We start from the raw sequence: 14,686 nt of genomic DNA, 5'->3' as shown, positions 1-14,686 counted from the left end.
AAGAGCGCTGTCTGACACCTCTTCCATGTTGTATGAGCCTATGTGTCATGGCCGCCCTCGGACCCAGCAGCAGACATAACACAGGATCACTGCTATCCCCGCCCTGTGGCTCTCCTGCTTTTGTGTAAGTACAGCTTCTGGTACACTGCATGCTGGGAGTTGTAGTTTGCAGCAGCTGGAGATCACGGGACTACATGATTGCTTCTGTTCTATGAGTGATTTATACTTGTTGCTGCTTTCTGGGCCGGGTCACCGCCATAATCTCCCCGGACATTATTTCCAGATCGGGTCATTACACCCAGAGGCGTCTGGATCCGGCCCGTCTGCTGCCGTGAAGCTCAGAGTCTCAGTGATGCTGATGGAGGTTCATAGCTGGGTATTCCTGCAGATGGGGGGTACATAGCGGGGTATTCCTGCAGATGGGGGGTAAATAGCGGGGTATTCCTGCAGATGGGGGGTACATAGCGGGGTATTCCTGCAGATGGGGGGTACATAGCGGGGTATTCCTGCTGATGGGGGGTACATAGCGGGGTATTCCTGCAGATGGGGGGTACATAGCGGGGTATTCCTGCTGATGGGGGGTACATAGCGGGGTATTCCTGCTGATGGGGGGTACATAGCGGGGTATTCCTGCAGATGGGGGGTACATAGCGGGGTATTCCTGCTGATGGGGGGTACATAGCAGGGTATTCCAGCAGATGGGGGGTACATAGCGGGGTATTCCTGCAGATGGGGGGGAACATAGCGGGGTATTCCTGCTGATATGGGGTACATAGCGGGGTATTCCTGCAGATGGGGGGTACATAGCGGGGTATTCCTGCAGATGGGGGGGTACATAGCGGGGTATTCCTGCAGATGGGGGGGTACATAGCGGGGTATTCCTGCAGATGGGGGGTACATAGCGGGGTATTCCTGCAGATGGGGGGTACATAGCGGGGTATTCCTGCAGATGGGGGGTACATAGCGGGGTATTCCTGCTGATGGGAGGCAGGGACATAGCGGGGTATTCCTGCAGATGGGGGGTACATAGCGGGGTATTCCTGCAGATGGGGGGTACATATCGGGGTATTCCTGCAGATGGGAGGCAGGGACATAGCGGGGTATTCCTGCAGATGGGGGGTACATAGCGGGGTATTCCTGCTGATGGGGGGTACATAGCGGGGTATTCCTGCTGATGGGGGGTACATAGCGGGTATTCCTGCTGATGGGAGGCAGGGACATAGCGGGGTATTCCTGCTGATGGGAGGCAGGGACATAGCGGGGTATTCCTGCAGATGGGGGCATCAGTTAATAACGTGTGTGTGTGTGTGTGTGTGTGTGTGTGTGTGTGTGTGTGTGTGTGTGAACAGGCCCTGCAGATTCGGTGAAAGTTCCTGGAGACTTTGAGGCTTCTGATTAAGCTTTATAGTCATGTTGGCCAGGTCAGCACAGGCTTTGGCTGAAGGATGATGATGAGGGTTTATAGTCATGTTGGCCAGGTCAGCACAGGCTTTGGCTGAAGGATGATGATGAGGGTTTATAGTCATGTTGGCCAGGTCAGCACAGGCTTTGGCTGGAGGATGATGAGGGTTTATAGTCAGGTTGGCACAGGCTTTGGCTGGAGGATGATGAGGGTTTGTAGTCATGGTGCCTGGGCCGGCACAGGCTTCGGCTGGAGGATGAGGAGTAACCCGTGGACTCCATATCTCTAATGACCGGAGCTGAATTTTCCTTCGTTTCTGGAGGATTTGGCACAATGACAGATATAACTATTCTCATCTATGAGGATAACGTCATGTAGGAAGCTGCCAGTGATCGCCCTATCTCAGTCACATGATGCTTCCAGGACACACTGCACACGGTGACCGCAGCTGCTGACTGACATGACGCCTCTTGCAGCAATGTATTGTTCTCTTGGGGCAGCATGCACGCTCTGCTGCATACAGGTGTACGGGGAGATGTGGAGGATCAGCGCTCCGGTCCGCAGTCTCTATTGTGCTCTGCTGGTTATAGACATGCTGCGGAGCCTGCTCGGTCTCTTCTCGTTGGTCAGGGAGGTTTGCTTATTTGCTTCCTCCATTACATCATCTCCTCAGACCTGACGACGGACAGAAGAAACTTTTCAGAACTCTGGTTTATAAGAAAAGTTGTAAAAGTTTTAGGGTTAAACCCTTCGTATGTATTGTAATGCTTCCGACGTTTTGTGAAGTTTTTTGGCTCCTTAAATATGATTAGGTCCCGGCTAGTACTGACTGACCAGAGAAGTCTGATAGCCTGTGGGCTTTATCTCCAGATCACTGTCAGTGAGATCACGTGTGTGCACTGGTCCCAGCTGTGAGAAGAAGGAAATTCTAGGCGGATCTTAGTATTGGCTTGGCTGTAAACAAAAAGTCTGCCAGGAAAGCCTGGCCCTCGATCCCCCACTGCTGCTGTTCAGATGGCGCCTGGTCCCTCGGGGTCATCACTTCCTGGTGCAGTCTCCACACACACCTGCTCATCCACTCACCAGCCTCCGCAGGGACACGCCCCCAGCAGTCATTGGCTGAGTAGTTATTTCCTGTATGTGGAGATGGCACCTTATGCTCAGCTGGGACCGGGCGCCTTCTGAACAGCAGCAGTGGGGGTCATCAGGTGTTTTTTTTTTTTTTGTTTTTTTTTCCCTTCCAATTTTCTTCGTAATTGTTTCAGCCACCTTTTTCCCTCATTGTGCACCAGTAACCGAGCAAAATGTAACCTGCGGTGTAGAAGGGAACGCTGTTACAACTCCTTTACATTTTCACTGGGTTTTCTATCGTTACTACAAACTACTGATGTCATGCTTTGATTGGCGGTGGTCGGGATGTGTAGACCCCGATATGGCTATGGTCAGGATGTGTAGACCCTGATATGGCGGTGGTCGGGATGTGTAGACCCTGATATGGCGATGGTTGGGATGTGTAGACCCCGATATGGCGGTGGTCGGGATGTGTAGACCCTGATATGGCGGTGGTCGGGATGTGTAGACCCCGATATGGCGATGGTCGGGATGTGTAGACCCTGATATGGCGATGGTCGGGATGTGTAGACACCGATATGGCGGTGGTCGGGATGTGTAGACCCCGATATGGCGGTGGTCGGGATGTGTAGACCCCGATATGGCGGTGGTCGGGATGTGTAGACCCCGATATGGCGGTGGTCGGGATGTGGAGACTCCCATATTTCCACCTAGGAGAGGGGAAAAGAATCCAATCCAGTGGCCTGATCCTGATGTCGGCTGCTGGTGAAAGTTCTCACTCTGCTGATCATCACCATGACTGGTTTTATACAGCTGAGGGGTTTGTTCCAGTGTGTCAGTGCAGGTAGTTCAGGACAGGGTGGGTCAGCTTCGGAGCATTGTCTTGATCAGATGCTGTTCACATTATGCTGGAATTCTAAACTGAGAGCAGATAAAATCCTGACAGTGTGAATAGGTGTGAAGGAGACAGAGATTCCCAGTGACGTCGCAGCAGCCGCAGCTTCCTGACACTTGACCCACTTTCTCTCCGCAGACATTACTACAATTTTCCGGATGATGTTATATGAGCGAGGATGAGGGGCAGATTAGTGGAATCCCAGCTGTGGAGGGGCTGGGGGTCCGGAGGGGTTGAGATACTGAATGAGCTGAGATACTTGAGGGTCTGGGGGTCTGGAGGGGCTGAGATACTAAATGGGCTGAGATACTGGAGGGGGTGGGGGTCCGGAGGGGCTGAGATACTGGAGGGGCTGGGGGTCCGGAGGGGCTGAGATACTGGAGGGGCTGGGTGTGCAGGGGCTGAGATAATGGAGGGGCTGGGGGTCCGGAGGGGCTGAGATACTGGAGGGGCTGGGTGTGGAGGGGCTGAGATACTGGAGGGGGTGGGGGTCCGGAGGGGCTGAGATACTGGAGGGGGTGGTGGGCTGAGATACTGGAGGGGGTGGTGGGCTCAGATACTGGAGGGGGTGGTGGGCTCAGATACTGGAGGGGGTGGTGGGCTCAGATACTGGAGGGGGTGGTGGGCTGAGATACCCAGGGCAGGGGGGCTGATATACCAGATACCATAATACTTTCTTTTTTTTTTAAAGTCTCAATTTTATTAAATTTTTCAAACATTTCACATAAAAGCCACAGCAGAAAACAATGAAGACAAACAAACCAAAAGCAGGGGTACACACCACGCCCCTAAGGGCGGGACCGTGAGGAGAGGGCGAACTTGTTTAAACCCCAAGAACGGAAACATCTCATATATATAGATGTGGAGGGGCACTTTACACCTCACAGCTCCTTGTAGGGGAGATCTTGCCCGAGGGGCAGAGAGCCCAGGGCATACAGCTGCACTGGTGGGGGCCCCACAAGGGAACCACTATGGGAGACCACTAAAGTAAGGGGTAAAGACGAGAAAGCAAGGACAGAACGAAAAAGAGGAAGAGGACATAAGGGGGGGGAAAGGGGGGGGGGGACAGGTAGGGTCGCTCCTCACTGAGCCAGCAGGTTCCTGTACTCATCCGTCTCGGTGAATTGATCCCAATAGAACCACGTCCGAAAGAACTTTGCGTTGTGTCCGTGCAACTGGGCCGTGAGATCTTCCAGGTGCTTGAGATCCTCGACTTTTCGGATCCACATGGCTATACTGGGAGGATCAGGACGGCGCCAGAGGGCCGGGATACAGGCTCGTGCCGCATTAATCAGGTGCCGAAGGACAGAACGGCGGTAGGACTTGAGAGGGATATCCGCAATGTGCAGGAGAAAAAGCGCCGGAGAGAAGGGGAGCTGGCGGTCCGTGAAAGTAGAGGAGATACGCCACACCTCCCTCCAGAAAGGTGCCAATACGGGGCAATTCCAGAAGGTGTGTAAGAGGGTGCCTTCCTCGCCGCAGTTTCTCCAGCACAGTGGTGAAACGTCCGGAAACATCCGGTGAAGGCGGGTGGGGACCCGATACCACCGGGAGAGTAGTTTATAACCCGCCTCTTGGAGGCGCGAGGAGATAGAGCTGGAATGGGTACAGGTAAAGACCCTGTCAACCTGGGACGCCGATAGGGAAATGCCTAAGTCTTCCTCCCATGCAGTGAGAAAGGGGGGTGGTGGTTGTTCCGGAGGGGAGCCCAACAGATTGTAAAGAAGAGAGAGGGAGTGTCTGAGAGAGCCAGAGCCCAAACAGAGGGTTTCGAAGTGCGTAGAGGGGCGAGCAAAACCAGAAGGGTTCGGAAGCGAGGAGAGGAAGTGGTGGAGTTGCAGGGCCCTCCAGAATCCCAGAGGGGCCGGCTCAGAGAGGTCCCTAAGATCAGTAAGGGATCGCCACGCCGAGCCCTGAAGGAAAGCGGAAGCTCGAAAGGTGCCAGCTCGCGACCAGGTTCGGAAGATCGGATCCTCCAAGCTAGTCGGGAAGGCAGGGTTGCCCAAGATAGGAAACAGGGGTGAGGGATGGGGGGCCAGGAAGCCAGTGGAAAGGTGCTTATGGCACATCTTCAGTGTGGGAGCGATAGTGGGATGAGAGCCAATGAAGCGCGCAGAAGCTGGGATCCACGGGGCTGCCAACAATGGGATTGAGGAGAGTGCCATTTCCAGGCCAACCCACAACTTAGTGGTGGTGTGACGGTGCCAATCAATTACCCGAGTCAGGTGTGCCGCTGCATAGTATTGATAAAGATTAGGAAGAGCCAGACCTCCCTTTGCTTTCGGGCGGTATAGCACTGATTTGGCGAGGCGAGGTTGCTTGTGTGCCCAGACAAATTTAGTGAGGAGTGTAGATAGTTGCCGGAAGTAGGACAGGGGGACCGTAACCGGAAGGGCTTGAAAGAGATACAGCAAGCGCGGCAGGACATTCATTTTGAATATCGCGCAACGCCCAAACCAGGTGAAGGTACCCCCGTGCCACTTGAGCAAATCCGCTTCAATACGCTTGAGCATGGGCAGGTAGTTGGCTCTAAAGAGGTCTGCTATTACGGGAGTAAGTTGGACTCCCAGGTATGTCAGAGAGGAACGCGACCACCGGAAAGGGAAAGAAGCCTCCAAAGAGGTTGCGACAGCAGGGGGAAGAGAAAGGTTTAGCGCTTCCGATTTTTGCAGATTAATTTTGTAGTTAGAGAGATGTTGGTAACGAGAAAGCTCCGAAAGAAGGTTAGGCAGGGCGACAAGAGGTTGAGAGAGGAAAAACAATAAGTCGTCTGCGTAAGCTGCAACCTTGTGGTCCACCGACCCCACTCGAATGCCGGTAATATTGACATTGTTCCTGACATGTCTGAGGAAAGGTTCAAGGGTCAAGATAAAGATGAGGGGGGACAGGGGGCAGCCCTGCCGGGTCCCATTGGCGATAGGGAACCCTGACGAAAGAAGGCCGTTGACCGAGACCTGAGCCGTAGGGTGAGAGTAGAGAGAGCCAATCCACTTCAACATATGCGGACCGAGGCCCAAATGTCTGAGTGTGGCAAAAAGGAAAGGCCAGCTGACTCAGTCAAAGGCCTTCTCAGCGTCCGTGGACAGGAGCATGGAGGGAAGGCCCGCAGTATGAACGTGATGGATGATGTTAATCGCCCTGGTGGTGTTATCCCGGGCCTCTCGGGAAGGCATAAAGCCTACCTGGTCCAGGTGTATGATGGGCTGGAGCAAGGGGGTGAGACGGGAGGCTAGAATTTTGGAAAAGAATTTAAGGTCCAGATTCAGGAGGGAGATAGGGCGATAATTCTGACATTGTGATGGGTCTTTGCCCTCCTTAGGGATGACAGAGATATGGGCACGGAGTGAGTCTGGAGGGAGAGTGGAGCCGGTGGAGACAGAGTTGTAGGCCGCAAGAAAGTGGTCCTGTAGGAGAGGGCCAAACGACTTGTAGTACGGTAAAGTGAGACCGTCCGGGCCCGGAGCCTTACCAGAGGGGGAGGATTTGATCGCCCATTCCCATTCCAAAGTAGAGATGGGGGATTCGAGCGAAGAGATGCTCTCCTCTGGCAGAGAGGGCAGGCCTGAGTCTTGAAGATAGGAGGAAATGGAAGACAGAGGAGGGTCTGGACTGGTGGGACCAGGTGTAGTGGAGAGCCCATAAAGATCTACGTAGTATGAGCGGAATGCGTCCGCTATTTGGGCTGTGAGCGACAAGCGAGTGCCGCCGGCCGAGGAAACATGAGGGATAAAGGAGCGAGCTCTCTGCAGTCTCAATGCCCGAGCTAATGTTTTGCCGGGCTTGTTGCCGAACTCGAAATAATGGCGACTGCAACGCGCAAGGGATGCCGAGGCAAATGTAAGATCCCGTAGCTTGCCCCGCAGGGCCGCCAGTTCCGCCCCCGTAGACGCTGCCAGAGACCTTTTGTGCTGCCTATCAAGGACTGCAATTTGCGAGACCAGAGACAAGATCCTTGCAGAGCGCTCTTTTTTAAGCCGTGTGGCCACTTTGATGAAGGTGCCCCGTATGAAGCATTTATGAGCCTCCCAGTGTGGGCGAGGAGTCAGGGGTGACATTAGTAGCGAAATAATTGGTCAGGTCAGAGCGAATCTCGGCTACGACCGTCGGGTCTCGCAACAGGGAGTCATTGAGACGCCAGGATCGGGGTTGGGGGGGAGTAAGGGTGAGAGAGAGGGAGATGAGAGCGTGATCCGAAAGGGAAATGGGGTCAATGGAAGTAGAGGACACTTTGTCCAGATGAGTATGAGAGACAAATAGATAGTCAATCCGGGAGTATCGGTTATGAGGGTGTGAGAAGAAGGTGTAGTCCTTGTCTAAGGGGTGCTGGAGTCTCCAGGCGTCGATCAGCTGAAAAGAGTGGAGAGTGCGTTTAACCCGACGCAGTGCAGGAAAGGAAAGGGACGAGTGGCCCGTGGAGGAGTCGAGAAGGGGGTCCAAGGCCAGGTTGAGATCACCACCGAAGACCACCACCCCTTCCAGAAAGGCCTCCACTTCGGTCAGGCAGTGTTCCAGAAAGGCTATTTGACCAGTGTTAGGAAGATAAACCGTGCCAAAGGTGCAAAGTGTGCCCGCCATCTTGCCTTTTACTAAGAGGAACCGGCCTTCTGGGTCCGACAGTTGATCTAAAAACTCCCAGGGAGCCGAGCGGGCAATCAGAATAGATACCCCTTTAGTTTTAGAGTCTGAGGAGCAGCTGTGGAAGGCGTCAGGGAAGTTACGATCAGACAGACGCTGTATATGGTCCCTTCGGAAATGGGTCTCCTGGATAAAAGCCACGGAGGCGTGTTTAGACCAGAGAAGGCGCAGCAACGATGACCGCTTCTCTGGGATTTTCAGGCCCTGAGCGTTCAACGAGACGCAAAGAATAGTGGACATGGCTCAGCGAGGAGCGGCCACAAGGGGAAGGATAAAGAAAGAAAGAGAGAAAAAAGAAAAGAAAAAAAAAAGGGGGGGGGGTAGAGTCCTGGTGGCGGTCGCGGCAGCCATCTTGGTGGTGCTCGAGGCGGCCGTCGGAGAGGGTGACAGAGAGTGGACAAAGCGGGCGATGGAGGCCCGGGGAGTCACCAGTGGGATTGCCGGGGTCTTTCTGGCCCTAGTGGGCATCCCTGTGCCAGGCTGTGGGTGGTCTGTGTCCTGGTAATGACGGTCAGTGCCCGGAGCTGAGGAGAGACGTGTCTTCACTCGGCCATGCTCAAGCCACGCCCAGATACCATAATACTTATTTGTAGGTTTGTGCTACCAGAATCCCTGCAAAAATCCCCTTTTCTGAGGAACTTGTCACCTCTTCTGTGTAGGCCCGCAGTTCCTCTTATTTCTGTGTCCCTATGACAACCATTCTTGCTCTGGATGCAAATATTTGCATGGCCGTGGGCCGACTTCCTTGGGTAACAATACTCTGTAGATGTTAAGGATCCAGTCATGTACCATGGGGGCCTACAGTCCAAAGCAGTGTAAATAGTGTTACAGGGAGGAGCTGTGGCTATCCTTTTTTAGGAGAGTGTTGTGGTCATGCTTTGTGACATGTGCAGATTTCATTCTGCAGGACAGGTGAGCGGAGTCGTGATCATTATCTATTGACTTCTATTGGTAAAGCATTGTGGGCATGCTATGTTGTGAAAGGACATTGAGTTGAGCTATGGCCGTCCTCTCTTGTTCTTGTGGAGTGCTGTAACCTCAGTACGTCACCTCCGCACACCTGAAGAGGAGATTTCACAAATGGAGTAATTTTTCCTGTAAAATATTGATGTAGCAGAGCTGCCTCAGAATGGGTGCCATAATCTGGTATTGGGGTGATTTCCCCCCCCCCCCCCCTTTGTGTTTCAGGCTCCTGGAGATAGACAGTAAGTCCCTGCGATCCGTCAATGGCTCCCGGAGGAACAGCGGCTCCTCGCTGGTGTCCAGCTCGTCGGCCTCCAGTAACCTCAGTCACCATCAGGAGGAGGACGCCTGGCTGCTGTGGGGCCGAATCGTCAATGAGTGGGAGGAGGCGTACAAGAAGAAGGAGAAGCAGATCAAGGTAACGCCGAAGGAATCGGCCGTCTGTGGTATAGAGTCAGGCTGTTATGGAGCGTCCACACAACCATAACCTACACAGGAAGCCATATAGCATATCAGTCGACCCTGTGCCTACCCAGCCGTATACTGATAGAGGGGGTGCAGCGTCTGCTGCTGCCAACCACACTCCCCTCCACTGAGCTGCAGTAACCGAGCATGGCCACTAGGTAGTGATCAGAGCCAGCTGCTTAGGACCTCATTCATAGGGCAGATGACACCCCACAGAACAGCTAGCCAATAGGGGTACTGGGTTTAAGGCACGCCCACTGATAAGCTGGTGATGCTCTATTGGGGATAGGTCATCAATTCATTTTTGCCTGGAAAACCCTTTTAGGGTGCAATCACATGTACAGGATCTGCAACAGATTTGATATGTTTTGAATCTGCAACTTCATATTTGCACCATCAAATCTGCTTTAGATCCTGTATGTGAAAACACACCCTTAGGGTGTGTTCACAGGCTGCAGGTTCTGCTGTGATACTCGGTTCAGTCATGGGCTATAACTCTACATTCTTGCAGCAGTTTTTCATTCTGCCATGAGAATGTAGCCCCTGCCCCTGGTTCATACATTACCCATCCGCGCTCCTGCCTGATTGTCCGGCTCCTAGGTCACTGACGTCCTGCTCAGCCAATCAGTGCTCTGTTCCATCACATCCACTGATTGGCTGAGCAGGATGCCAGTGACCCGGGAGCTGACAAGCAGGCGGGAGTGTGGGCCGTTCTTAAACCCTTCTGGGTCTTCAGTGCTCGGTCTCTTATAATATAACACATACAGTGATGGTGTTTTATTGCAGGAACTCGTCAGGAAGGGAATCCCGCACCACTTCCGCGCCATCGTATGGCAACTCTTATGCAACGCTCAGAATATGCCAATCAAGGAGCAGTACTCTGAGCTCCTGAAGATGACCTCACCGTGTGAGAAACTCATCCGACGGGACATCGCCAGGACCTACCCAGAGCATGACTTCTTCAAGGAGAAGGATAGTCTGGGCCAAGAAGTGCTCTTCAATGTCATGAAGGTTTGTGGTGTTGGGGGGAGGAAGGGGAATCTATACATATTATACGTTTACACTTTGACCACCTATGATCAGCTGTAATTTGTCAGGGAACTGCACAGTCTACTCTGCACTGACCCTACGCTGATCATAGTGGATCCAGCTTCCTACACCTTTGACCTTCAGAAGTTGGAAGCTGGGGCAGCCATGTAAGCAATAGTGCGTCCTGGCAGTATGGTATATAGACGGCCCGGGTCCACCACCGCTGCAGAGCTGCTCTTCTAGAGGGTGTTGGTGCACTGATCACGCCCCCAATGCGCCATACATTCTCATTCGCATATGGATTAGACTACAAACTTAACAAGAATAGTGCTGAGGATAAAGGTAAGGAAATCACTTTCATTCTCAGCACCTTGTGCACTAAATGGATGTATCAGAAGGTTGGATGCAACTGACATGCCGGAGTACCCCTTTTAAGGGAACCAATCAGTACGGTTGTGCTGATATGGTTCCCTGCTGCAGCAGTAGCTTGTTAGAGGTGAAAAAGATGTTTTATTATGCTGCGCAAGACCAGGAGAGGGGTGGCAACTAGTCTTCTGCGCAATGACAGGCCGAGAGCCGTGACTAGTCGCCGGTGGCTCCCTGCCCAGATGACTAGTTGCCGCCCCTCTCCCGACCTTGCGCAGCATAATAAAACATCTTTTCCCCCTTTGTAAAGCTACTGATGCAGACGCAGTTGGTAGTCTCGGAGAGGCACAGTACATCTTTACTCTGCTACAGGGAACCATATCGGCACAATCGTACTGACTGGTTCCCTTTTAAGCTGTTTTTCTATTTGTCCCCCTGTAAATCGTTTATCTGCCTGCATCTAATTTGTGCCTTTTTTTTTTCTTTTTAAGGCGTATTCTCTAGTAGATCGGGAAGTGGGGTACTGCCAGGGGAGCGCTTTTATCGTGGGCCTCCTCCTTATGCAGGTAAGTCGCCACTGCAGCTGCCTTTTATCTGGAACTTGTAGAAATTTATGAATCCGACCAATTAAGGGTATATTCACACGAACGGGCTCGCAGCGAGATTCTCGCTGCGAGCCCGGCAGGTCCTGGCAGTTCCCATACACTACATACTTGCTGCGGTCTAAACGACCGCAGCGAGTATGTAATTCTGCCGCCCTTAACCCCTTCTGCTCCCGGCCGGCTCCCCCGCTGTAAGCATACTTTACCTGTCCTCGCTGCACGGGTCCTGCTCTCCCGTCCGGCCAATTAGTGTGTTGCCCAGCCGCAGCCACTGATTGGCCGGACGGGAGAGCAGGACGCCGGACCCGTGCAGCGAGGACAGGTAAAGTATGCTTACAGCGGGGGAGCCGGCCGGGAGCAGAAGGGGTTAAGGGCGGCAGAAATACATACTCTCTTCGGTCGTTTTGACCGCAGCAAGTATGTAGTGTATGGGAACTGCCAGGACCTGCCGGGCTCGCAGCGAGAATCTCGCTGCGAGCCCGTTCGTGTGAATATACCCTAAAGGGGATTTTAACCATTAAGAGTAAACCCCTATCCACAGGAAGGTAATAAGTATGTGATTGGTGGTGTGACAGCTGCGAGCCATCGAGATATACTCACAGGATTCCTGAAGCTCGCCTCTGGATGGAGCAGCACATAAGTGTACACACTGCCTCGCCATTTCTTTTCTATGGACTGGTGAAGATAGCCAAAGACCGCGCTCAGTTATCTCCAGCAGTCCTATGTTACCACAGTGCTTTGTTCCTTGTTTACACTGCACAGTACTGCTCTATAATGTCCTCCATGCTGCTTCTAAGTATGTGATGTAGGGAAGCAAAATTCCCCCCTTCTATGTGTGCAGCATGTGGAGACATCATAGCAGATAGTCTACACCGCTAGATGGGGGACAACAGAAACAAATCCAGAGAGAAAACCAGTGAAAAAAGTCTTATACAGGTTATATAATGGTCAGTGGTAGTGCTGCTCCTCATGTATACACAAGGCAAGAAAGTCACCGGAAGGTGCTGTAACTTAACAGGGGATCGTTCATGTTACAGGTTTCATTATTCTTCTATCCTCTTTCTCTGCTTTGTACTTTGTAGATGCCGGAAGAAGAAGCGTTCTGTGTGTTTGTGAAGTTAATGCAGGACTATCGTCTCCGGGAGCTGTTTAAGCCCAGTATGGCGGAGCTGGGTCTGTGCATGTATCAGTTTGAGTGTATGATCCAGGTGAGGGTCACATATCACCTACATCACAGGCGTCACCATCTGCAATGTGCTGTCTACCATCTTGTTCTCTCATTGTATGGTAGTGGATCATGAGATGACGTAGAATCAGCGAGCTGTGTCCCCTCATTCTGGCCTCTCAGGCGCAGCTCTGTAATATTTGGGGGTCCCTATGCCTGTTGCAGTACCTGGCACGGCTGCTACATAATGTACAGTCCTTTTGGCATACTGAGGTTATACTAAATCATATATCTGAATTTGGGTTGAGCTCACACAACTCTTTGCTATTAAAGAGTCAACGATATCCATTATAGGCCGCTGCCCTGTCCACCTACAAATGATTGACAGGTTTCCCATTGTGCGTAGGGAGAGACCTTTTACTCCTCAGCAGACTGGCGGCATAGGGCCCCTAATGGATCTGGATGGCTTCTCTCTAGCAGGGCCCCTAATGGATCTGGATGGCTCCTCTCTAGCAGGGCCCCTAATGGATCTGGATGGCTCCTCTCTAGCAGGGCCCCTAATGGATCTGGATGGCTCCTCTCTAGCAGGGCCCCTAATGGATCTGGATGGCTCCTCTCTAGCAGGGCCCCTAATGGATCTGGATGGCTCCTCTCTAGCAGGGCCCCTAATGGATCTGGAGGGCTCTTAATATGAGCTGCTAATAGCACGTCTGTGGTCATGCAATGCTGCCCTCAGTCAGGACTGATAACTCTTGATAAGCAGATGGCGCTGGTTGTGTGTTACGTTCCATAGTACAAGGTAAGGTTTCTTCTCTCTGAGTTTTCTCCTGTCTTAATAGCTGCCATGTCTCCTCTCTTGCAGGAACAACTGCCGGAGCTCTTTGTACACTTTCAGGCGCAGAGCTTTCACACCTCCATGTATGCATCCTCCTGGTTTTTGACCATTTTTCTTACCAGTTTTCCACTACCCATCGCCACGAGGATATTTGATATATTTATGTCTGAGGTAAGAAGGGAATGAAGCCCAGAAACTCCGGCCGTCATGCATTAACACTGGAATATACAATGTCCCGTTCATGCTGCGCGCAGTATATATTGTTTGTTCAGTATACAGCAGCATTTGTTGGTAAAGTATTGGGGATATTAATAAGGAAATCCTCATCAGTAAGGCCTCTCAGTTACACGTACTGTCTGCCAGTGGGAACAGTATTGGAGCCATTCTTTCCTATTGTCCGACGCTTATGGCTGGAGATTCCACAGTCAGATTATATTGGCCATGCAGAGCATCATGGCTTCCCCCAAAGGTGAGAAATTATGCTAGGTAAGCTTTAAGTCAGGGGTGGGGAACCTCCGGCCCGCGGGCCGCATCCGGCCCCTGAGACCTCCCGATGCGGCCCGCAGCTCCCCTGTGATGCTCGCCGCTCTGCTGGGGAAGAAGCCGGCATACACCGCATCCTCCGGTGTCTGTGACAGCTGGCGGACACCGGAGGATGCTGTCTGTGCCGGCTTCTTCCCCAGCAGAGCGGCGCGTGTCTTTAGTCTCTTGCGGGCCGCGCGCGATGACGTCATTTCATCACGCGCCGCCTGCAGGAGAAGACCGGCACAGAGGACCTGGGACAGAAGAGGACCTGGACTGCGTGGGAGCGGAGGTAAGGTGAGTGGGATGTTTATTTTTTTATTTGGGGGTTAACTAGGATCCCAGGGACATGATTGATGGGGGGGGGGGGGACAACTAGGCTACCAGGGACATGACTGATGGGGGGGACAACTAGGCTACCAGGGACATGACTGATGGGGGGGGGGGGGGGGGGGGACAACTAGGCAACCAGGGACATGACTGATGGGGGGGGACAACTAGGCTACCAGGGACATGACTGATGGGGGGGGGGGACAACTAGGCTACCAGGGACATGACTGATGGGGGGGGGGGACAACTAGGCTACCAGGGACATGACTGATGGGGGGGGGGGACAACTAGGCTACCAGGGACATGACTGATGGGGGGGGACAACTAGGCTACCAGGGACATGCCTGATGGGGGGGGGGGGGGAATAACTAGGCTACCAGAGACATGACTGATGGGGGGGGGGGGG

At 52.9% G+C, this 14,686-nt stretch overlaps 1 protein-coding gene across 1 annotated transcript in view; it reads left to right on the top strand.

Moving 5' to 3' along the window:
* Window positions 1-14,686, top strand: part of LOC138789101 (ecotropic viral integration site 5 protein homolog) — a 108,320-nt gene that overhangs the window by 31,747 nt on the left and 61,887 nt on the right. The window contains exons 3-7 of the mRNA XM_069967684.1: window positions 9,192-9,384; window positions 10,218-10,442; window positions 11,318-11,392; window positions 12,511-12,636; window positions 13,456-13,599. Of these exons, the coding sequence (XP_069823785.1) occupies window positions 9,192-9,384; window positions 10,218-10,442; window positions 11,318-11,392; window positions 12,511-12,636; window positions 13,456-13,599 (763 nt within the window). The remainder of the gene's footprint in view (window positions 1-9,191; window positions 9,385-10,217; window positions 10,443-11,317; window positions 11,393-12,510; window positions 12,637-13,455; window positions 13,600-14,686) is intronic.

This window comes from Dendropsophus ebraccatus, chromosome 4, assembly GCF_027789765.1.
Source record: "Dendropsophus ebraccatus isolate aDenEbr1 chromosome 4, aDenEbr1.pat, whole genome shotgun sequence".
NCBI lineage: Eukaryota > Metazoa > Chordata > Amphibia > Anura > Hylidae > Dendropsophus > Dendropsophus ebraccatus.
This window is presented reverse-complemented; position numbering and strand designations above follow the sequence as displayed.